The 25,123-nt window shown below is 37.6% G+C and overlaps 3 protein-coding genes across 3 annotated transcripts; all 3 read left to right on the top strand.

The window, feature by feature from the left end:
• The first annotated feature begins 791 nt into the window (after window positions 1-791).
• On the top strand, window positions 792-1,742 carry LOC128469258 (olfactory receptor 1052-like). The gene has a single exon (XM_053451115.1). It carries the CDS (start codon window positions 792-794, stop codon window positions 1,740-1,742), a length of 951 nt encoding a protein of 316 aa, XP_053307090.1.
• A 7,535-nt stretch (window positions 1,743-9,277) lies between these two features.
• On the top strand, window positions 9,278-9,865 carry LOC128469152 (olfactory receptor 11L1-like). Its single transcript, XM_053451022.1, has one exon. The coding sequence runs from the start codon at window positions 9,278-9,280 to the stop codon at window positions 9,863-9,865; it is 588 nt and encodes a 195-aa protein (XP_053306997.1).
• A 10,117-nt stretch (window positions 9,866-19,982) lies between these two features.
• On the top strand, window positions 19,983-20,900 carry LOC128469070 (olfactory receptor 11L1-like). Its single transcript, XM_053450922.1, has one exon. It carries the CDS (start codon window positions 19,983-19,985, stop codon window positions 20,898-20,900), a length of 918 nt encoding a protein of 305 aa, XP_053306897.1.
• Window positions 20,901-25,123: the final 4,223 nt, after the last annotated feature.

Genomic DNA, 25,123 nt, shown 5'->3' with positions numbered 1-25,123 from the left:
AATGTAGAGCAAGGTTTTACCCAAAGAGCAACATAAAAGTTCATCATTAAATCATAAGATATTGGTTTGTTTCATACATTTAAGAAATTAATCCAATGTTCACAAACCCGTTATTACTAATTTAGTTGATAAAGGTAAACTGGTAAATTGCTTTTACACACAACATAGGTAAAGCGGATAGTATGTGTTATACCTAATGTACTGTTTGTGATAAGATGTTATTTAGTGTCTCATGTTCTTTAGTATCTATGTTAGGAACACCTTTACTGGATTGCAAAAGCAATATTAGAACCTCGGATTAAGCGAATCAAGAAGAGTTCTTCTTGGAAGAAGTGAATAAAAGGAAGACGTGTCTACACTACAGTAGTCCTGTTTTGGCTATTTTGCTCGATGACCTGCGGTATGGTACTTGACCCAACATATTACTCTATATTTGTCTTGTTGATCTGTACTTAGGGGTACAACATATGTTAGGGAGCTGTGTTACTATTCGTTAGTTCTAAATTAAACATGAAAGCCCTTTTTTCATGAGAAAAAATAAATAACAGATGAACTATACATCTTCTTTGCCTGCATACAACTGTTGTGTCAGCAGGGTTAACCTATGCTAGAAACTGTTACTTGTAAGTGCTTATTTAAGATGTTTACATGGTGGCATTTAAAAGCTGAGCTGCAGTTTATAAATATGCATGTCTATGCTGAGACAAATAGCATTCCAATTAATTAGTAAAATATATTATAATTAATGATAAATAGTAAAATGTGAAAATGTTGCTATGACAACAGGCAAAATGAACCACTCAAGTGTGACAGAAATCATTCTTTTGGGATTTTCTCTGAGACATGATAATCGTATTTGCCTTTTTGTCATTTTCCTTCTTATCTACATCTCAACAATTTTAGCCAATGTCTTTATTATAATTATGGTGTACAGTAACAATCATCTTCACAACCCCATGTTTATCCTTCTCGGGAATTTTTCCTTCCTTGAAATTTGTTATTCAGCAGTTACAGTGCCCAAAATGTTGTCTGACTTAATTGGTCAGAATCCCACTATATCAGTGGCTGGTTGTATCATTCAGTATCATTTTTTCTCCTTGTGTGCTGCTACTGAACACTTTCTTCTTGTAATTATGGCTTATGATAGACACTTAGCTATCTGCAACCCACTTCATTATGAAAGAATAATGAACAATAAGACTTGTATCCAGCTTGTTTGTATATGCTGGGTAACAAGTGCAATGTCTCTTTCAATACCTGCATTTTCAGTGTCAAGGCTCATTTTCTGTGGCCCAAATATCATAGACCATTTTTTCTGTGAATTCAACCCTTTGTTACAACTTTCTTGCACAGATACTTCTACCCTCCAGACCATCTTCACTTTCCTTTCATGGGTTATAATTCTTGGATGCTTGATTTGCATTTCAGTTTCCTACATACAGATAATATTCACTGTCATAAGGATCCCTTCCAGCCTTGGTAAACGAAAAGCATTTTCCACATGTGCATCACACTTAGCTGTGGTTGGAATATTTTACGGAACAGTCATTTTTATATATCTTAGACCAACAGTGGAGATCCCATTTCATCAGAATAAAGTTGTTTCCGTATTTTATATTGTAGTAACGCCTATGTTGAACCCCATAATTTACAGCTTTAGAAATGAATCTCTTCGTAAGGCTGCTATTAACTGTATGAAAACAGTAAGAATGTACACGTTTATGAGGAAGCTTGACATCTAATGCAATTGCCTAGCCTAGTAAATTTAATGTATAATCTGCTAATATGTTCTTTTCAAGAAGTCAAAAGCATAGTGCATATAGCATTTTGCTCTATGCATACTATACCTGAAATCTGTTAAGCTATGTTGCTGCATAATATGACACGTATTTGTGTATTTTAAACAGTACAGTTATAAGCACATTTATCTTTAAAATGCAGTACTATATGTAACATTTTTCCAAAACAATAAAAACATCATAATAAAACAAGATAAGTGATGAATGTACAACTTTCCACAGTCAATGAATTGCAACCAGTTATACTGTGTGTTTATAAAAAACATTGTCAGTCCTCCTGCTGTAGTCCCAAAAGGACCATTCCTTGGACCTCTGCTCTTCTCATCTCTTGCAAAGTAATATATTTCTTTGATTTTAGGTATCACCTGTTTGCATATGTTTCCAGAATCCATCTGCCTTTCCCTGAAATGTCTTGAAATTTGTTTGGTTCATTTTTATCACTTCTTAACCCTAACACACATGTTGTCTCCTGTATTGTGCCATGTTTCTGGGACTCCCTTCTGCATAGCCTCTACCTCTTTATTCTATATATTTGAGGGACTGGTGGTACCCTGGCTCATGCACCATCTCATCACTGAGTGTCGTATTCTGATTTGGGGGGGGTCCCGTCAGAGCCGGCCTTAGGTGTTCCGGCGCCCTGTGCGAACTACTCCTCTGGTGCCCCCCCTCACTACCCCCCCTCTGCCCCTTCAAACTACCCCCCCTCTGCCCCTTCAAACTACCCCCCCCTCTGCACCTTCAAACTACCCCCCCTCTGCCCCTTCAAACTACCCCCCCCTGCCCCTTCAAACTACCCCCCCTCTGCCCCTTCAAACTACCCCCATCTGCCCCTTCAAACTACCCCCCCTCTGCCCCTTCAAACTACCCCCCATCTGCCCCTTCAAACTACCCTCCCCTCTGCCCCTTCAAACTACCCCCCTCTGCCCCTTCAAACTACCCCCCTGTCCCTTCAAACTACCCCCCCTCTGCCCCTTCAAACTACCCCTTCAAACTACCCCCCCTCTGCCCCTTCAAACTACCCCCCCCCTCTGCCCCTTCAAACTACCCCCCCTCTGCCCCTTCAAACTACCCCCCTCTGCCCCTTCAAACCGCACAGGGCGCCACACTCCAGGGGGCGCCGCCGCCGCCGCCGCCGGGTCCTCCCCCGCCGCCACGGGGTCCTCCGCCGCCGCCGCGGGGTCCTCCTCCGCTGCCGCCGCCGCGGGGTCCTCCTCCTCCGCCGCCCCCTCTGCACCTAAATGAAAACGTTGTTTTTTTTGTTGTTGGTTTTTTTAACTTTATTTAAATGTTAAATAAAGTTAAAAAAACCAACAACAAAAAAAACAACGTTTTCATTTAGGTGCAGAGGGGGTGGCGGAGGAGGAGGACCCCGCGGCGGCAGCGGAGGAGGACCCCGCGGCGGCGGCGGCGGAGGACCCCGTGGCGGCGGCGGCGGAGGACCCCGTGGCGGCGGCAGCGGCGGCGGGGGAGGACCCGGGGGCGGCGGCGGCGCCCCCTGGAGTGTGGCGCCCTGTGCGGTCGCACAGGTCGCACACCCCAAAGGCCGGCCCTGGGTCCCGTTTTGTCACAGCGGCGGGGTGGAGAGGCAAGTTTGGAGAGTTTTGAATGGGAGTTTTCTTGGAAAAAGTTAATGAAAGGTTGTTGGTTGTTATCTTTTGTAGGTTTCAAGCTGGTCTGTGGCTCAGAACCTGGGGGTGTAGGGGTATCTGGGTATACCCCTATTTAGGAGTTGGAAATGTAAATTATTGGCACTTTATTGTTATGTTTTTGGTCACTGTTAATTTATTGTTTGGGTCATTGTCATGGTGTGGGTGGTGTCGGGCTATTATTATTCTATTGTTTTTTTGTATGACAATGATTTTTGTAAATGATGTTTTTTTAAGCTGTGGACTTATAAATAATTTTCCACTGCAATTCTGGTGTCGGTGTCTTATTTGGGGGGTTGGGTATTCTGGTTGGTTTTTTGCCAGAGGGCACACAGTTCGACTATGCGCCTGTCATGTGAATTCCACAGACTTGCTACATTTGCTAGATATCAGAAGCTTATTAATAACTGAATTGGTATTGTATTGTAAAGCAAGTTATAATCATTGCTTTTACCATCATATTCATTTGTAGTAAGCCTAATATGGTATAATGTACCTAGATATTTTATTATATATATATTAAATACATAAGAATAATTTATTGTAGCTTATGTGTTATATATTCAATTGTTTGTGCTTTGCATGTAATATGGCCTACATTATATCTTACATATGTTTTGTCAGGTGCATCGATACCTAATTATAAAGGTATTTAGGAGTAGAAACTTTAACCATACTTAAACTGACTGAAAGGCCCAGGGTAGTGATCGTTCTCGGATAACAACACCAAAGAGAAGGTAATACGGGTGGAGAGGTTGACTACTCCATCGACCATAAACCCTTGTACTGAACAACTCAAGCAACATACTGGAGGGGATTCCCCTTCACACTACAGGCAGTAAAATGATGACCTATATGCTGCGCACACGCTGCAAGACCTAAGACTACGCCCATTAAAAACAGGTTGACAGGCAATAACTTGCCTTGGCCCCCTGAACAGTTAAACCAGAATGGACAGGCTTGAGGGAACGGCATGGCCAAGCTCAGACACTTGAAGCTACACATCAGTTAAGTTTGATTCCTTTTAATTCAAAATATATTAAAAACACATAAGAGCTAACCTGGCTTGTCCGTGACAGAGCTTTCATATACCACAAAGAACACAAAATCAGTTCCACGTCCTGCTACCCGATCTCCACATGTAGACAGTGGAAACGAGCAGTGTTCCCTCTAAGCTGTGCGCTTGTGCGCGCGCACATAGCTTTTTAAGAGAGCGCACACATCCAAAAGTTGTGCGCACAACAGTTTTTCCCCAAAAAAGAAAAAAAAATAATTTTTTTGAAACTTTATGCGGCGCGGATATTGTGCGCACAAAATGCCAACTAAGAAAAAGTAGATGGAACATTGGAAACGAGGATCCCCTAGGATGGGGCTACATATGAGCTGCTGCACAAGCCCTGAGCAGATTTTCTGCGAACGTTTCAATGAACTGCTTTATTTCAGATGCTAAAGGTCCAAGATACTAGAGACTCTTGCATCAGAGGTTAACCCTGACCGGCTACCCCGGCATTGCACAGATGCATACATACCAGGAACTGCATCACAACTTGTGATCTCAGATTAAGCACCTGGCTGGCAAATGCTTACCCTTTGTGGTCCTATGTCGGAATATATCTGACAAAATATTTTACTGCTTGTGATCCAGTGTTGGATTTGCTACTTGACCGCTCGGTGTCGCTATTATAGAAAAAAAATATGTTACAGTTTGTGGTTCATTGTTGGATTTCCTAGTAACCACTAGATGTCGCTATTATAAGGAAGAATTAGCCATATTATTAGTACAGAGCGATTCTGAATGTGATTTTAGTGATGATTATAAAAAAAAATCATACAATGAAAAAATATAGAGACTAACATAATATATGGTTTTGGAATATTATTTATTAATTGCTTTTTAGTGTATAAGAAAATAGAACTGTTTTGTATAAAAATTAAAAGTATGTGTTTTTTTCCAAAAATTAAATTGGACCTGCTTGGCGTAGTGAAAATGTATTGGACTGCAAAGGGTTAAAGTCTAACCAGAGAGGTCTCAGATAATGTCAGGAGGACAGTGGACCTGATAGATATAGCGAAACTGATTCAGCTATTGCTGGCTTTAAATGCCAAAAAAGGCATTTCATCGGGTGGACTGGGACTACATGTGGCGGGTTCTTGGGAGATTCGTAATTCAGGGCCAATTTCTGAAAGGAATACAAGCCCTTTATCAATATCCAACATCAACTTTAGCCCTGATGGGCTGGTTTTCCCCAGTTTAGAAATGGCAAAGACAGAGCTGTCCTCTATACCTCTATAGCCAACAGAGCAAACTGTGAAGAGGAATATAAATTTAGGCTATATGCGGACAACATTCTGCTGACCTTGATAAATCCATAGGACTTTTCATAGATCTCATGCTACAAGATAAACAACAGTAAATACGAAGCACTAAGCGTTAACTTTCCCTGAAGATCAAGCAGAAAACAACAGAAATCGTTACAACTGTCATAAATCGCATTTACCCCGCAACCCCGTTTTGGAAGGAGGACCCCAAGTACGCTGGGAAACTATTTAAGTCACACCCTTAGCTAGCTGTTCAGTTGTCTTAGAGCTAGCAGCTACACAGATTGTCCCTGCTTCTCCTTCCCTAAGTCCTGCACCAGTTAATATTTTCTGGTTCCTTACCTGTAAACCCGTTGCTGATCCCAGCTTGTTCTATGATTACATTTCTGTTACCTGGACCTTTTAACTAGACTTGTGCATTAGTCTTCGGGCGAACATGAAAACGAACATGAAGAGAGAAGATAGCGGCGGTAAAACGTAGACAAAGACACAACACAAAGAATCTTCGTGATCGTCTTCGTCTACTAATCTCCCTGGTCCCTTCCCCATCTAGCCTACCTTATCTTCGCGGCATTGCAGGAGTTGACGGAAGCGGAAATCCGTAGGTTCGCCGTCAGGGGTTAGAGGGCAGTGTGAGTGAGCCTATTGGTCGCCTGCAGGGACCAATTGGTTGATGCCAGGGGAAGACCCTGCAGGTGACCAATAGGCTCACTCGCACGTCCTTTTCAACTCCTGACAGCGAACCTACGGATTTCCGCTTCCGTCAACTCCCTGCAGGCAACCAATAGGCTCACTCCCACTGCCCTGTAACCCCTGACGGCGAACCTACGGATTTCCGCTTCCGTCAACTCTTGCCATGCCGCGAAGATAAGATGGGGAAGGGACCAGAGAGATTAGTAGACGAAGACGATCACGAAGATCATCAGCCCACTTTTTATAGGGCTTATGGGGGCTCTTTTTTGGTGTTGCTAGTCTGCAGCAGAGCCCCGTACTAAACGGGTTTTAACCCCTAAAACGCCACGATCGCGACATTGAATGGGTTAATGCTGTCACTCTCATGGAGCGATCAGGCAGCAGGGGAATGTGTGGGGACCCAATCACCAAAAAAACCCTTCTCTGAAGCTGCCTGTAGCAGCTGAAAACGCAATCGCCAGCCTACAGAATCGAAGGCTGGGAGGCTCGGGGGTTGTGCTGGTCTGCCCAGACACCTGGTATGATTTCCTTCCTTATGAACAGATATAACCTCTTTTCAATAGTTTGCTTGTGTGATAAACATAAAAACCATGAATAAGTTGTTAATTATGTTTAAGAACAACCAAGGTACAAATTTTGTTGATGAGTTCAGCTGAGGAAGAGATGCCACAGGGAATGTGGAGGTACACATTATATTTATGTCATTACATCTTTTTTCCCAACAGACCTAACAGGCTGTGCAATTAATTGTTACACAGCATACTGGAAATCAAAGGAAGGAATAATGTTAAGAGACCTGCATATAAGGTATTATAAACGGGTGTCTTGTCCCCAGGAAAATGCTCGCCAATTACAGCAATCTCTCCATAAGAAAAAGAAATGGTAAGGAGTAACTGTAGGCAACTCCTTTATCAAATATTGTTGGTGTTATTTTTTAGGTTGTTTTTGTGTGGCTTTTTAACATATTTCTATTTATATACGTATTAGTACACTTGCTTATTATTGAATATTGCATTTAAAAACATGTCTGTTTTTTTTTTTTTTTACTATAATGCGATTCACTTTTTCACTTATTGTCTTCAGTTGTAAAATTACATTTTCTTCATGAGTTTATTACACAAACAGCTGTGTAGAGCAAAATGTTTCCTCGTGAAAATCTGCATATCACATAAAAGCCAATACTGTTTCAGGAATGAATAGAAAGCTTTCCATACAAATTGTATCCAAATAATTCGTAGTTCAGAAAAAAAGTAACCAATATAAGAAAGAAATAATAAATGCATTTGTTTAAAACTGCATCATGACGAAATAGTTTTAGAAAACCACCTTCTTGCTGCACCTTGTATTGAAGTTGTTGATATCTTTTAGTGCAGGAAAGCTTATTTTGAAACATTTACAAAGTAATCTACAAAAAGATTAAGTAAAACAGAAAAGAAAATAACAGAAAATAAAATGATGTTGACTATCCAAAACTGGTTTATTTATATACACTTTATAGCTGATAATCTAGAACAGGAAATGTGCATTTTGAACTACACATAAAAATAGTTTAACATTTAATGTTAGACGACAAGAAGCATCAGAAGTCAGTAAGTGTAAGTGAAATGGCGATGTATGGCTGAGTTGCCTTTATAGCTATTCAGTGTGAATCATGGGAAGTCTATATCTGTGTCACCAAACAGGCACCATGGAAAGCTAAGAATTAAATGTTGGTGAGTAATCCAACCAATTAACGGGCTATAAAAAGCAAAATGGTAAATTACTTATACTTAGTTGTGATACAAACGTTCAAGATGTGATTGTGTCGTGCTAACTGCATGCAACATTCCCCACAATGCAACCTTTGCCCCAAACATCCTGCCTGTTCAACCTTTACCCCTAAACAGCGTCCATGTGTCATTTCTTGCCCTAAACAGCCTGTGTGTGACATTTTTTCCCCTAAACAACCTGCCTATGCCCCTTAATTAGCCTGCATGTGCCACCTTTGCCCCCTAAACAGCCTGCCCGTGCCATTTCTGTCCCCAAATACTTATATATGAATTCACTCATTCACCCTTCTGCACCACCATACCTCATCTGCAGATTTCTCTGGTCCGGGGGCTGGCCAAGCAGCACTGGGGCCTCACAGCCGCATAAACCCGGGCATGTAGTTTACCGATGTGGGCTTCGCACATTGTGCAAGGTAACTCTGTTTTTCTGCTTTCCCAGTAGGCTAAAAAGAATGTGTTCCTTCTTGGCATACACTTTTATTTGTTATGTCACCTAAGATTATGATTCATTGCCATTATTAATTACAAAAAAAGCATTAACAAAATAAGTATTCACAGCAAAAATGTATAGATACGATAATAGTTTTTGGGAATAAATGTATATAACTAATATAATAAATATAACAATGCAGTATAAATAGTAAATCTATTTAATAATAATCATGATGCTAGTTTTGAATAAAGTTAAATTATTTTTTTCCTCCCCACACAGAATGGTACCAAAATTACTTATGTTTGGATAACCGGCCTACAAACTGAACAAGGAATCAGCATTTTTCTTTTTATGCTATTCCTAATATTATACCTTATTATACTATTGGGGAACATGATGGTTATTTATTTGGTTGCATCAGTACAGCACTTTCACTCTCCAATGTATGTATTTCTTTCAAGTTTAGCATTCTCCGAAGCTCTGTTTACAAACAACCTAATACCTATGCTTTTATGGATATTATTAGAAAATGGAACCACCATTTGTCTCACCCATTGCCTGGCACAATTTTACTTGTGTGCATCTCTGGGAGCAACAGAGTGTTTTCTATTTGGAGCAATGTCATATGATCGTTATATGGCTATATGTGATCCCCTGCATTATACATCAGTAGTAAATTTGAATTTCTGTAAAGGACTCATTATTTGTTCATTTACTGGTGCTTTCATAAGTATGCTGACACCACTTATTCTGACATGCCAGTTACATTTTTGTGGACCAAACGTTATAGATCACTTTTTCTGCGATTTTGCCCCAATCACCAGGCTTTCATGCTCAGACACATTTGCTGTAAAGCTTGTGACTTTTCTCGTGTCCTCTTCAGTAACACTGTTTCCCTTTGGGTTTGTCATTGGAACATATGTTTGTATCATCCACACAATCATGAAGATTCCCTCTGTTTCTGGAAGGAAAAAAACTTTTTCCACATGTAGTTCTCATTTAACTGCTGTATGTTTGTATTATGGAGCTCTTATTTCTGTTTATGTAGTGCCAGTTCAAGGTCTCTCAAATTCAGCTAATAAGATATTGTCTCTTATATACACTGTGATCACTCCTTTGATCAACCCCATAATATACAGCCTTAGGAATCAAGAGATCAAAGCAGGATTACAAAGGATTTTAAATGTAAAGGACAAAACACAGTAACACAGATGCCAGGTACTGAAAAATATTTGTATGAAGAAAAAAAAAACAATATACGTTGTTAGAGAAACAAAGAAGATACAACATCTAGACATGTCATCAAATATACACCTACATATTTTAAATGTTGTGCGTATCAGTATCAATGTATGTAATCAACATTACAATATACAGTTCATCAAACAACAAAATACAGTGTCCCTTCACTTAATATGTTGCATAATGGGTAGTAACAATTAGACTTGTGCATTTGGATTTGTACAAACTTGTTTTTCACTGAAAATTGCGTTCCTACGCTGATGAAATTGACGAAAATTTTTCGGTAGGATTAGTCATTCCTTTGCTACGTGTAGCCGCCATTACAAGCCGCTAGGCGACATTACAAGTCGTTTAGGCGGCATTGATGAGGTAAAGTGGGAAGGGACTGTGTGTAGGAGGATACATATGAATGACTGATAGCAGTAGACAAAATAACAGGGGTGGTCTCATTGATGGTTATGGCTGTGATTTATGAGTCCAAGTGGAAGGGATAAGCAGTACATATATAAGTGTCAGTAGCAGTTACAGACTGATGAGAGTTTGAACATAAGGCAGTCAGTGACAGTAAGCTTTACCAGAGGCAGATGCCCATTGCTCATCTACCATACTACAAGTTAATTAACAGTTTATTTTACTGTGGTGTGGTTTGGAGAAGCTGTAGTGTAATGTACTAGTGTATTTATGTATAGCAGTTATATATTTATATATATTTGTTTTAGAGTTTTTTCACTTTAAAAGTTAACTAAGGAAAAATCTCTAGTTTGTGGTAAAAAAAAAATATTTGGGGCAAAATTCAGACTCACTGAGTGCTGTTTCTGAGTAGAGTTTAGTTGATTAAGACAGTTGCCCATTTATGTTACCAGGCCAGCCAAACCAGCCAAATATGTTTTATTATCTTTATATATTATTATTGTATATTATTCTTTATTGATACTAGGCTTGTACACATTGTGACTGTGTTTCAGTTGTTTAAAACTTAAAATCTGTTTAACGTTCCTCGTGTAAAACGCGTTAAGCGTCTAGCCTGTGTTTCCATCCTGTGCCTGTCTATGTACCTCTTGTTTTGATTTTATGGTCTATGGACTTGATTAAATTTTGATATATTTTACAATGCATGCTTCCTCTCTATTCCTTGGTGTCAGCTGGTAACCTCTGATCCAATTTACCCTACCAGCCAAACAAATTTGTGGACAATGCCAAAAATCTTTTAGTATCTTTAGATCTTATTGTATTCAATGTATTGATAAATATTGCGTGGAATTCCTGAGTAGGGGGGCATGCTCCCTGGCCAACAAATTCTCTCCAAGCCAGCTTCCTAGGATCAATAATATTAAAACTCACAATTGGCTGGATAGTACAGGAATTTTCCCTGTGGTCATAATATATGCAAGTGTTGTACATTTGTAAATAGTGTTGTACATTTGTCTAGAGAGTTTAAATCTTCAGTCACTAACTGCTCGACCGAGAATGTAATCTATTTGATTTTCTGTAAAAAAATGTAGTATTTAGTATGTGTGGCGTACCACACGTCAGCTTAAGGCCAATATTAGGGAACACTTAACCAACATAGAAACTGAAGTCTCCCATCGGCAAGCATTTTGCTCACTGTTGTAATAGAGACACTTTCTTTTTTTCATTTCTTGATATAGAAAGAATTGTAGGCACCAACGAGGTAGTAACATAACTTTAAAACTTAACCAAAGAGAAGTCTTTTGGATTTTTACTTTATGTACTAGAATTCCTCATGGCCTTAACTCACAATACGAAGTTAGCTGTTATATTGGTTAGAATTATTCTTTATTTAATTTAACCCCTTAAGGACAATGGGCTGTCCCTAAAACCATTGAAAACAATGCTTTTGAGCCCTTACCGGGTTTGTCATTAATGGGTTATTATAATTTGTATTTGTGCTGTATTTAATATTATTTATTTTGGGTTTTATTTTGTTTATACCTTAATTACTCTAATCATTCCTTCTTTTTTTTCTGTTTATGAAGCCACTAATGAGATATAGAAACTTAATTGTTTCTTTGTTATTTACTGTACTTTCACTGCTTCTCCAGTCAGGCAAATGTTCCCTATAAAACACTTGCAACAATTGTATTGATTTGTTTCATGAAAACAGCATTTTGCTTATAAATATGTATAGCTGTTCTATTTTTTGTCCTTTCAATGTTTCTCTTATTCATGCATGGTTTGGTATATAAAGGGTGTCATTGTTTTGTGGGAGGAGATTTAAATTTAAATCTCTATATGCATTTTCAGTTTTCCTCTATAAATGCACTTTTTGTTAATTAGGAGCTACCACTCCCGCCTCCTTATCCAATTACACACCTGTTTCACATCTACTACTTAAATTCTTTAATTTTTTTTATTGTATATAAAGGTTGTGTGTTTGGTTACAGAGCAGGCTGCTTATGATTAAGCACTTCCTCTTGTGACACACGTTAAGCGTCTAGCCTGTGTTTCCATTCTGTGCCTGTCTTCCTGCTCTGCCATGGTGCGCACTTCACAGTTGAGCGCCGGAATATGACATCATATTCTGGCGGCCAGCATGAAACACCGGCACGTCGACGGAGTCACGGAGAGTGAGGGGCGCGATTGGTTGCTGAAAACTTTACGAGCGACCGCTCGGCGACCCTGCCCGGGACTTAAATTAAAACATTGGTTTTTTTGTTTAACTTTGGTTAACATGGAGAATGTTAACCCCTTAATGACAATACGGCGATGCGCGTAAACAGCCTCCGCTGCCGGCACGTCTGCACGATGTGTTTTAACAATCTCCCTTGCCGGGAATTCCCACGGGGGGGTGTCCCGGCAAGGGAGATTGTTAAAGCACATCGTGCAGACGTGCCAGCAGCGGAGGTTGTTTATGCTCGCATCACCGCAGCCGGTGAACGTCTGCGCGATGTGAGTTAACAATCTTCCTTGCCGGTACTTGCCTGTGTGGCGGCACAGGAAGTTTAATACACATACCGCGTAGATGTCCCCCGTCGGCCCCGTAAGACCCCGGGGAGTCTGCACCGGTAAGTCTAGGGGTGGGGGCACATCTCGGGGGGAGCAGAGTGGCAGCAGATCTCAGGGGGAAGCAGAGTGGCAGCATATCTATTTTTTAAAAAAGTACCTAACTTTTAGGGTGCGGCCTATATTCGGGTGCGGCCTGTAACCGAGCCAATACGGTATTTTTAAAAACTAGACACGCCAAGGTAGTTCAAATCAGCCTTTGTCAAACTTTATGGTAGTAAAATCATTTTGGATTTTTTTCACACACGTTGTACTCCAGGTATAAATTTACAGCTCCGGGTATATGTCACTGCCAAACAACACCCCAATATGTGTTCAGCAACATCCTGAATGCAGTGATATCCCACATGCATGGGTTTGTTAGGTTGTTCGGGGACTAAAAGGCCCTTTTTAAGAGGTGTGCATTTTTCAAATTGGAATTTTGACATGTCAAAAAGTCTGCCCACATATCCTTTTTTGAGTATCTTTGAAGCCAGCCAATACAATTTGCACCATCAAACCAAATATTTTTGAAAACTAGACACCCCAAGGTATTTGAAATACTGGTATTTTAACCCTTTCCATGCACTAATTTTACCACCAGCCATTGTCAAACTTTATGGTAGTACATTTTTTGGTATTTTTTTCACACACGTTGTACTTCAGGTATAAATTTACCGTGTCAAACAACACCCCAATATGTGTTCAGTAATATATCCTGAGCGCAGTGATACCCCACATGGATGGGTTTGTTGGGTTGTTTGGGAGGTAAAAGGCCACATGTGTGAGGTGTGTATTTTTTGCCATTTAGACATCTGGTCCTACTGCTCCCATGTCCCATATTTGGGACATCTTTGAACCCAGGAATTTATAATGCCAATAATTTAACTCTTTCCATGTGGGAATTTTTGTGAAGATAAAGAATTGTAGGACTTGCTCATAAAAAAACTTATTTATTTATTTTTGGGACAGTGGGGATTAACATGTTACCATATTTTTTAAAAATTTCCTTTGAACATTTTTGAACATTAATTTTTTTTTTTTTGTGTTTACATTTATTTTTTTTTACAAATCACACTGATTAGTGAGCTGGGCTCCATTGACATTGCATGGTTGGATCCAATACCTGCATTCAACCTGCAAGAGGAGCTTGAGAGTTCTCAAGAGGGTCTGGATAGTTTTCTATTGTTGATGCCATCTTGTGAATGACGGCAATTTATGATGCAGCTGTATAACGGCAGCCCGTACATGTACATTTGTCATTAAGGGGTTAAAAAGGGGGTAAAAAAACAATGTTTTAATTTAATTTCCGGGCAGGCGCCCCTGCTGCCATGGCGCCCTGTGCGGCCGCACAGATCACACACCCCTAATGCAGGCCCTGACTTCAGCACCCATTGGGAGAGAGATCACTACACTACAGGTCTGGAGCTACTCCCTAATTTGTTTTTGTAGGTAAAAGGTGCGTCTAGAAGGCTTCAGCCACCTCCTTCTTTGGGAACACCCCCTGAATGTAACCAAACTGTTGCTCAAATCAATGTAGCAACAATCATACCAACAATCATGACTTCCATAATGAAAGGGTTTTATTCAGGTTTATATAGCCAGTGTCACTGTATCTCAGTCTTCATTTGCTATTTCTGTTTACTGCTGTTTGTTTGTTCTTGAGTTTTATTCTTAGATGCTGAAGGATACACAACTGCTGGTTTTGGTGGACTTCCCATGGTGATATGATATACAAATCTTTGTGTATATAGGTAAATGCTATTATTTGTTACTTTAAACCAGAAAGAGGCTGGGGGAGGCTATGTGAACTGAGGGCAATATGGTGGCGCTTGCGGTGATGTTATCTTCTCCGATTGAAGGTAGTCTAATGTTTATATGTGTGTATTGTGACAGTCTATCAATACTATTACTGTTTTGGGCCTAATTGGACTAGAATGTTTTACTTAACACATTTTTAACCCAGGGGCACTATTTAGTATACGTTAAATAAAGTCCAACAACTGTGAAAATATCACAGACTGTGGCTGTCTGCAATGTGGTCACATAATGTCTTATGACTGCAAGCTTCAATACCTTGTAGACTACCTTGTAGTTCATCTGTGTCTGTAAGTGGGCGTTGCTCCTGCTGCATAACTGTGTTGATTTATTTAATTAAATTACTTATTTTGGTATAGAGCCACTCTTATTATAATATTTAATGTATTATATTAACTAATGAAATGCTGGGATGTAATGCTCCTGAATTTACAGGTTATTTTAGGTCCTTCATGCCAACTGTACCCCCCCCCCCATTGATTTCATATGATTTTCTGGCTTATCAACACTTTTAATGTTCTGTAATTTGCTATGGGTACTGTATATATATATATATGTATATATATATATATATATATATATATATATCACTGCTGACATAACCCAGAAGTTCAATGGAGGACATCGGAGGCACAGACGCTGTAAACCCATACCTGAAGTGCAATTTTTGGTGATAAAAAACCAAAATAAATCACTACCACAAAGTTTGACAAAGGGTGGTAGTATTTGTGCATGGAATGGGTTAAAATACCAGCATTTGAAATACCTTGGGGTGTCTAGTTTTCAAAAATATATGATTTGATGGGGTAAATTGCCAAAATAGCACATGGGGCTGAATGACCAGATTTGGGGGAAAAATTGGTTTTGAAATAGCAAAACGCTACTTGTACTTATTGCCCAATAACTTGCAGAAAAAAAGCATAAAAACATTGGGTATTTCTAACCTCAGGACAAATAGTACAATCGATTTAGCAGGTTTTTTCATTAGCTTTAAAGTTAAAGTTGTAAGATTTTTCCATTTTGCATCATATATATATTTTTTTTTTATAGGAAATTAGATGATGTGATAAAAAAATGTCCTAAATAATGTGTATTACTTGTGTGGTTACAAGGAGAAAATTACAGCTAAACACGAGCACTGCAAAAGTGTTAAAACAGCCTTGGTCCCAAAGGGTACAAAAAATAAAAAAAAAAATGCCTGGTCCTTAAGGGGTTAATTCATTTTTTTATCATTAATCTTTTTAGTTAATAATTTGGGTGGAAAGATTAGAGATCTTAGGTTCTTATTAACATAAATGTGACTTAGAGGTTCACTTTGTAAGAAACAAATGCCATTCTGGCACATAATTCTGATGCCACTGACAGTACATAAGAATTCAATACACAAGACTTAGTTATAAAGGCCACAATAAAGTTGTATGAGGCACAAATGTTGCTGAAAAAAACATGTCCCTGCCCCACCTGTCGCTGGGAATCAGTCTTAGAAACACTCTTAGAAAATAATAATACGAAATAATCAAAGTGACTCTAAAATTGAAAGCACTAGCAAGCTATTTTAAATATATCGCAGCAAGAATGTCAATACACACAAAATAAAAAAGCTAAGGAAAACCAGGATTAGTTGGATTCAAAAGAAGGAAGGTATGTTCATGTTTTTAGGGAAAAAAGAGTCATTTCATACATGCAAGTTTATAGAGGAAGAGGTTCTACTTCAGCTGTCTAAATTGAAGTCTTGTCAGGGACATCTGCACATTCAGACTGTAGTATATATATATATATACACACACATATACACATATACCCCCCAAAATTTTAATATTAATTTAGGAAAAAAAGATAAAGCCTGACTATAAGACTAGTCTATAGAAAAAAAAAGTTTTACTAGTAAATATTAATTCACATGTAAACTATTTTTTCATATTTAATAAAACTATAAAAAAATATATATATATTTTTGTATTTCCTTTTATTTGCCACTCTGCTCCAGTTATGCACATCTGTCCCCCAGATATGCCTTATATGCAACCCAGCCCCCCAGAAATGCCTTATACCTCCTATTCGCCACTCTGCCACCCAGATATGCCTTATACACCCATATAGCCACTCTGCCTCCCGACATGCATTTAACCCCCTATTTGCCACTCTCCCCCTAGATATGCCTTATACCCCCTTTATGCCGCTCTGCCTCCCTGATATGCCTTTTCACCCCCCCATTTTTCACCCCCCAGATATGCCTTATACCCCTATATGCCACTCTTCCTCCTTGATATGGCTTTTAACCCCCATATGCCACTCTGCCTCCAGAAAACCATTGAAAACCTCTTACCCCCCCCAACTTACCAGTGCATCCCTTTACTTGTCCCCCGTGCTTCAGACTTCCAGGTGTCTAGTGGGGCAGCCGGTTGAGGTCTGTGCAATGAAGAGCCCCGCTGCACATAACCTTCCGGTGTTCCACCATAGAAGCCACGGCGGAAGTGCCGGCAGCCGAGGTTGTCTGTACGCATCCCACAAATGTTCACTGGATGCGCACAGACAACCTCCACTGCTGCCGGCACTTCTATGCTGAAGCACCGGATGGTCATGTGATACCGGCGCTCCGTCATAGAAGCCCTCAGAGGAAGTACCGGCAGCAGCAGAGGCTGCCAGAGAGAAGGATCCGGGTCCCTGTAGTGCTGGATCTCAGTCTTGTAGTCAGACCTCTATTTGTTTACTATATAATTTAAATGAATGCAAAATCAGAAATAACAGAAAATAATTAAACAGACCTGTGGAATATAAGAGAACCATGTGAAAACAACCAGGAAAGCTGTGTGTGCTATTCATCACATAATGAGGCCAACTTTTAGCCACTGTCCCTATTATTTCTGTGGGCCTCTAGGATTTCATCTCTAAAGGTCACACCACAGGGAACTAATAATATATACTCAAAGGATCATGCTTTCACTTATATATATATATAACATCTCAATCAACTATGTTTAAGCTGCAAACAGCATTCTTCCATACATATGAAAAGCTGATACCAATCCAGAACAAAATCTTTTTCATTTGTTCGTCATAGGAAACATACAGGTCAGTATTTTGCATTATACTAGCCTAAGATATGCAGTTCAGGATATTTTGGTGCATATTTCTGAAAAACTACATAAAGAACAAAATAAGGCTGCAGCTATCTTCTCTATTAGTTATAAAAGGTAAGTCCACAATGACATGATTTTTTTTTATTTTTTTTATTTTTTTTCCTTCAAGTCTGCAGATTTGCTTTTAATATGTAGAAAATACTTCTTAGTAATGGTCAGTACATACAGAGTGCACACACATTCCAGGAGAGGCTTTAATAAATTCAGAAATGCAAACTAAATGAGTTTAAAAAAGCTAACATAATATTTAAAACATTTTCTAAACTAGGTATTATTGTGTGATTTTGTTATTGATATTAACATTTCTGATTTTGTTTTTTTCTTTCTTCTTTATTATTGTCTTGTTTTAATTTTTACTTTGTCATTTATCATTTAGTTACTTTTTATGAGTAATAAATATTACATTTATTCTATGACTGTATTTTCTTGAATGCTTTGAAATTAAATCAATCCCTGAAAAATTCACAGTCCCTGACAGGGTTTGTGTTTAAATAACTGTAATGGGAATGAAAAGTATAATAATGTGGATTGAATGTATTACTTACAGAGTCTCCACTTTATACTTCTATACCAGTTTTGTCATTCTATTGAATTAAAAAAATCCTTTTTAACAAGCCAATTAATTCTGTTTGAATGCAGATTTATGTACATCTGTTTTAATTGATACATGTGCAATCTGTAAGCTTACTTTACTTTTAAAGCTCTCTCTTTTGCTCTATAAGCAGATATTTATCTCCATTTATCCATTGAGTAAAAGAAACATGCTTTAGCCTCACATACTGTAGGTAAGTTCCATACCTGACAAATATTTATAACAGCACATGATAATTTAGTATAGAAATATTACCATGTAGCTATATAAGATTGGAACATTTAAATATGTAAGCGGTGACACGCCAGAAAATTTTAAGTTTTGCTGCAATCAAAATCAGAAATGTACAAATATATACCGAATTTCAATACCCTCAACCATTAGATTGCACATGATGTAAGGTGACAAGATGCCCCTCTTCTTGGGACTTCTGCCCTCTGTTAACATTTGACCCAAAAAAAATTCTTTGAAGCCCTCTTAAACTTAAAGTAAAATCTATTTCAGATGTAAAATGGCATTTTGTTTTAAATGTTGTAAAATATATATAACATAGTCCATGTCGTTGTAAAAGTCCCCACCAGATTTATTTTATGAAACATCATCTTAAAATAACATATCAGTAGATATAGATAGGAATGCATATTTAACTATTGCAGAGTGTTTCTATTAGGTTACTTTATGTGAGCAGTGCTCGTGCTAAATATGCCACATCCAAGTATCCAAATTGTGGCTTGACAGACCAGGAAATAATGTTCAGAGCTATGTTTAGAGTACTAGTATTAGTAGTAAAATCCGAATTAATTGAATATGCTGCATACGACTCTGGAGTACCTAAAAAAGTATAAATAACATAAATGTCTTTTGGGGAAGTTGAATTAAAAATGGAGGGATTTTATCCTGAGGAAAAAAAATGTGTGTGACACAGTAAAACATGAAAATGCAAAAAAAAACTGAAAAAGAGGTAATGTGGAAATGTAAAATTTAAAATCAAATTTATTAAACATACAGTATGTTCCGATGTTGTTGTCAGCAGAGGTGTGTAATTACAGATTATGGATAATTGATTCAAGGTCAAAAATATTTTTAATTATTTCCAAAGTAAGTAAAGGCCTCTATCAAACTGAATACATATAGCTCCCAAACCATATTTTTGTGATTTTTTCTTTTTGCTAGATTTATAGGTATTTTATATTTTCTGTAATCTACTGGTGAACAAAATTATAGGATATATATGAGACTAAATCACATTATAAATGTATCACTTTGAATATACTGTATTGAAAAGGGAACACCATTCACTTATTCTTATATAAATATATCTGTAATTAAAGAATATAATTATGAGTTTGCATTATCATGAAAAAACTTAATATGTGTCATGGGTAAAATTCAAATACATTTGAATAAATATGAAGTTTCTTGGAAAAGGCATGTACACTAAGATCTGGAAAAAAGTGTTGTGTTATGTGGTGTTATATTGTGCTATACTTTATTTATTTATTTGTTTATTTGTTTATTGTTATAGATAATGCGTAACCAGACTAGCATTACTGAGGTTTGGATTGTAGGACTTCATAATCTTCATGAAAACAGGATATTCTTCTTTATATTCTTCCTTACTATCTACCTTGTCATTATAACTGGGAATCTGCTGGTTGTTTCTTTGGTATTGAGTAGAAGTCACCTTCACTCGCCAATGTACTTCTTTCTCAGTAACTTGTCCTCATCTGAAGTCATGTTCACCACAAATATTGTGCCTAAATTCCTACAGGTTTTATGGACAAAGGGAAGCAAAATTTCCATTACAGGATGCTTTACACAGTTTTATGTATGTGGTTCTCTAGCAGCTACAGAATGTTTTCTCCTCACTGTAATGTCATATGACCGCTATGTTGCTATATGTAGCCCACTGCACTACCACGCTCTGATGCGCTTTTGTGTTTGTCGTCAGCTGGCAGCCTTGTGCTGGGCTGGTGGATTTCTCTCAATGTTAACAACTTTAATTTTAGTATGTAGACTTCATTTCTGTGGTCTCTCTACAATTAACCACTTCTTCTGTGATTTTGCTCCAATTCTGGAAATGTCATGTTCTGATACTTCTGTGGTCAAACTAGAGACTTTTATTTTCACATCTTCTGTTACGCTTTTTCCTTTCTTATTCATTATTGGCACGTACGTCTTTATCATAATCACTATACTTAAAATTCCTTCTTCCAGTGGCAGACAAAAGTCATTTTCCACCTGTAGCTCTCACTTAGCTATTGTATCAACATACTATGGTACCCTTATTACCGTATATGTGGTGCCTTCCAAAGGAAACTCAAATACTGTAAATAAGGTTTTGTCTCTTATGTATACTATGGTAACACCACTCTTTAACCCCATTATATACAGCTTAAGGAATCAAGAAATGAAGGCAGCAATATTAAAAGCAATAAAGTGCTAGATCAACAGGGTCATGTAGTCTGTTTTAGTTATTTTGTATCATGAAAACCAATCCTTCCATTTTTTACTAAAATTATAAATTCAGTGACCAATAAGCCAATTTTCTATGCAAGTAGTGCTCCCTTAGCATGGGACAGCACACCCTTTCCCCGGTTTCCCAGTCACTAGCCGAGACTTAGTGTAGTGGGTTTGGTGCACCCAGAGAGGCCGCCATATGGACAAGTACCTCAAACCCACAGTTAAATATATTGGCTCTTTAATGTTTTGGGGGCTGTTTTTGTGCCAGATGACCTGGGCATTTTGTTAGGATGGATGGAATCATGGACTTTACCAAATATCAACAGATATTACATGAACACCTGACTGCCTTAGCCAAAAAGCTTAAAATGCGCCATGGTTGGATCTTCCAGCAGGGCAGTGATCCAAAACATATATCAAAATCAACACAACAATGGTTTACTAAGCTTAAAATCAAGGTCCTAACGTGGCCATCCTTGTCCCCTGACTTGAACCACATAGAAAACTCAAACTGTGCCAATAAGTGTGGCACATATATATATAACCTTTTTTCATAAACCTGTGTTTGCAATTGTTTGATATCCACGTGAGCAGATTATTTTATGTGTATTGTGAAAAGATTAAAAGGTTAAAAAAATAAAGACAATTTTTCACAGCCTTCTTTGCTCATATTTACCAATGGTGCCAATACTTGTGGAGGGCACTGTAGGTATATTTTATTAATTAGCCAGTGCTAGTGTACAAAGACTAGAATACTTAACACGTTTTGTGCCTTACTGGTGCTTACTCAGCTGAATACAAATGTAAGGGGATGGGTATAAATGACATCAATCATCAATTACAACCTTAATTTGCACAATTAAGAATTACATCAGACTTATTTTCAGACTGAGTACTGATTAGAGAAGAAAAAACCATGAATTTATTAAGCAGTAATTATACAAAAATGATAAACACAATACAAAATACATGAATACATAAAATTAAATATGAATCATTACAAATATAATTATACAAAATATATAATTCATTAAATCGTATTAATAAATTGCATAGTTCAAAATCTTATAAATTAAATAATCAGAACATTTTATTTTGTCATTTCATTCTCATTTTCAAATGTATTTGGATATAATTTAAGGTAATCCAGATAACTATTTATTGAATCATTCCTTGTCTCAAATAATTTTGAAAAACAGAAATTATTACTAAATATAAATGTAATAAACATGATTCATTTAAAGAGAGTTCATAATTATCAGCAGTATTACATTTTTCTTACTTTTAGTTTGAGGATAAATCACCATTATTTCTAGTAATACATGTACCATGGGAACATTAAAGCACAGTTATTTAAAGTTCAATAGTTCCATAGGAACATAAGGCAATTGTCAAGTTCAACAACCATCCAATTGTTGTATTCATTACCCTGCATATGAGACATATTTTAAATTTTGTAACAATGTTATGAGTTTGCTTTGGCAGTAAACAATGGAGAGATTTACCGTAATGAAAAATTGAGAACCCTTAGCTAGTATAGTGTTAAGCAATATTGAATTACAGATATAGTCCCTATTTAGACAAGTCAATTTGCTTCTCGTTAGGTATAAGGGTAAACAAGAAGGTTAAAGAGATTAGGCTTCACTACGACTCATCATTTGGTAATTTTTTATTTCCTATTTAGACCTAGAGACAAATAAAGTTAATCTCCATAGGAGCAGTTTAGGAATGTAATTGTTCTTAACATGTACAGAGCTAAATGTGTGCGGTCAATATGTCCTAATCATGCTGCATTCTTACAGCCTTATTGCTCTGTTTTTATATACTATAATAAATTTAGTGTATCTATCAAAATACATTGGTTTTAACCACAGTCTGTATGACGCATACAATATACAGCAATTCAAATAAATATAACCTGATCAAGAAACTGTACAAGTGTAGTAATGTATGTTCTAACCATTTAACTTTAACACAACGCAACATTCCCAAATTGTATTTTTTCTTTTTCCATAGTAATAACCATTTTTTATGTAGCATGAGTGACCCGCCTAATAAACCCTTAGTATTTTATTTCAGTATTACATGATATCATAGATAATACATGTTCTTACCCTACTAAAAAAGCAACAAAACAAAACAGCTACTCAGATTCTTTAACTCTTAAGTTACTTGTTAGCTAGAAATGTAATTTAGAACGTCAAGTTTAACTACTACACTTTACATAAACAGCTCTGTGTCATGAGTTTTCTTTATGAGCGACACCATATTTATTTATATTTTATCTTGCATTTAATGATCCTATATTATATGTGTTTTATGTTTATTATTTTTTAGTTACCTATATTGGAATACTCAGTGGATTATTTTAGGCATTATATAAGCCATTTGCATTTTTTGTTTGCTGAGCATCATCAGTGATTTTTTTGTTAAAACATTCTTTTATTTTCAGGTTGGATTTGTCTTTACACATTTGTGGGTCATCTTTGCGCAGGATTACTCATTATATTATATTTCTAACACTAACCCGCTTATTTCCACCAATTGCCCAGAAAAAAAGAGCAGTTCTGGCAATAGCATAATTAATTGCCACCCAATTAAAATTACCCCATATTTTTTGTTATTTGTCCACTATTGACCAACCACAATCTTATTTTGAAATAGTCTGTAGCAGGAGGTGATTCTACTTCTCGTGGTGTGCGCAGAGCATGCAACAAAACAGTCAAATAAACCCTGGTACACCAACCCAAATAGGTCTGATGAAGATTAACAGGGCAGAAAACATGGTCAAGACAGTGAGTGACAGAGACTTTGTGGGTTTGCTTTGCATATACTGCACCTGGTGGCAATGGCAGCTATAAACACTGAGGTGCAATGCATTGTGAAGGCAAGCCAGTAGCTGTGGAATGAGCAACAAAAGGCAGGTCTCCCTCAGCAGCATCTACATCAGGACACTGACTTATTATTGCAATTTCTATCTAATAATTCTACTTTGTCAAAGTTTGTGGTAGTAATTTTAGATTTTTCTAACACATTGTACTTCAGGAATTAATTTACAGCTCCTGGTCACTGACAAGCAACACCACTATATTTGTTCAGCAACATCCCTTGAGTACAGTGATTCCACCCATGCATGGGTTTGTTGGGTTGTTTGGGGGAGTAATAGACCACATAAGGGACATGCACAATTCAGTTTTTCAACATGGAATTTTGACATGTAGAAAATTCTGCCCCAAATTCTGGTAAATAAAATAAATCTTTATTTTATTTACCAGTATATGTTTTGGTGCATCAGTTCATACATATACTTCTATATACAAGCACGTGACCAGTAAGGATTGATGAAACCAAACTCCTATGCGCCTGACACATCTGTGAAAACTGTAAGTGCACATCTGTTCTGGCAAGCCAGAACTGATTGAGTTACTACACCATTGTGTTTTTTATGTTGTTTTTTTCTCCATATATACTCCACATACGGACCGCGGTGGGTTTATATATACGAAGCCTGATCAAACCATTCAGATTGTGAGTGCATACACTAAAAATCTTCATATAATAATTGAGTTTGACATACTACACTATCAGAGTTATCTCTTCTGTTTATTTTTCAAATTGAGAACCGACCATAACACAAGCGCCCCCTAGTGGACCAAAATTATCTTTCTTGCCCAGCCACACAGCTCCTCTTGCACCTGGTGGAGCATGGATCAATAAATACAAATTTTCCAATTTTTAAGGAAATTATGTCCTGTATCATGTGACTGGATGTGTCAGCCCATTGCCCAACTGCTGCTGCCTATCATCTTCCTTACTCTGAAGGATCAATTCATAAAGCAGTTAGATTTGTGGGGAAATTCTGTCCAGTATCATGTGGATGGCTTGCTACTTTTAGTGTCTCAGATCAGCAGTTGCGGATGTCAGCAGGACCTCTTGTTGCAGGACTCCAAAATTAAACTGCTTTGTCAGAATGCCAGCAGCCAAGAAAATCTGCAGCTGAGCGAAGGAGTGAGTAAGGGAAGGAGAAAAAGTGGGTATGTTTCTGAGCATGCATGCATGTATATCTGTGTGTTAGCATGTATGTGTGTTTATGTGTGAGCATAGATCTGTGTGTATGAGCACAAATGCGTTTGCGTGTGTGAGTATATAAAAAGTGTAATATACTGTATATTATGTAAGGAAAAGTACATAACTAAAACCCCACAC

This window comes from Spea bombifrons, chromosome 1, assembly GCF_027358695.1.
Source record: "Spea bombifrons isolate aSpeBom1 chromosome 1, aSpeBom1.2.pri, whole genome shotgun sequence".
NCBI classification, from domain to species: domain Eukaryota; kingdom Metazoa; phylum Chordata; class Amphibia; order Anura; family Pelobatidae; genus Spea; species Spea bombifrons.
Note: the sequence above shows the minus strand (reverse complement) of the source record. Positions and strands in the feature narration are given on the sequence as shown.

Bases quoted from the DNA above. Each gene is read 5' to 3' on its own strand.
- LOC128469070 (XM_053450922.1), top strand. From the start codon at position 19,983: ATGCGTAACCAGACTAGCATTACTGAGGTTTGGATTGTAGGACTTCAT.
- LOC128469258 (XM_053451115.1), top strand. From the start codon at position 792: ATGAACCACTCAAGTGTGACAGAAATCATTCTTTTGGGATTTTCTCTG.
- LOC128469152 (XM_053451022.1), top strand. From the start codon at position 9,278: ATGTCATATGATCGTTATATGGCTATATGTGATCCCCTGCATTATACA.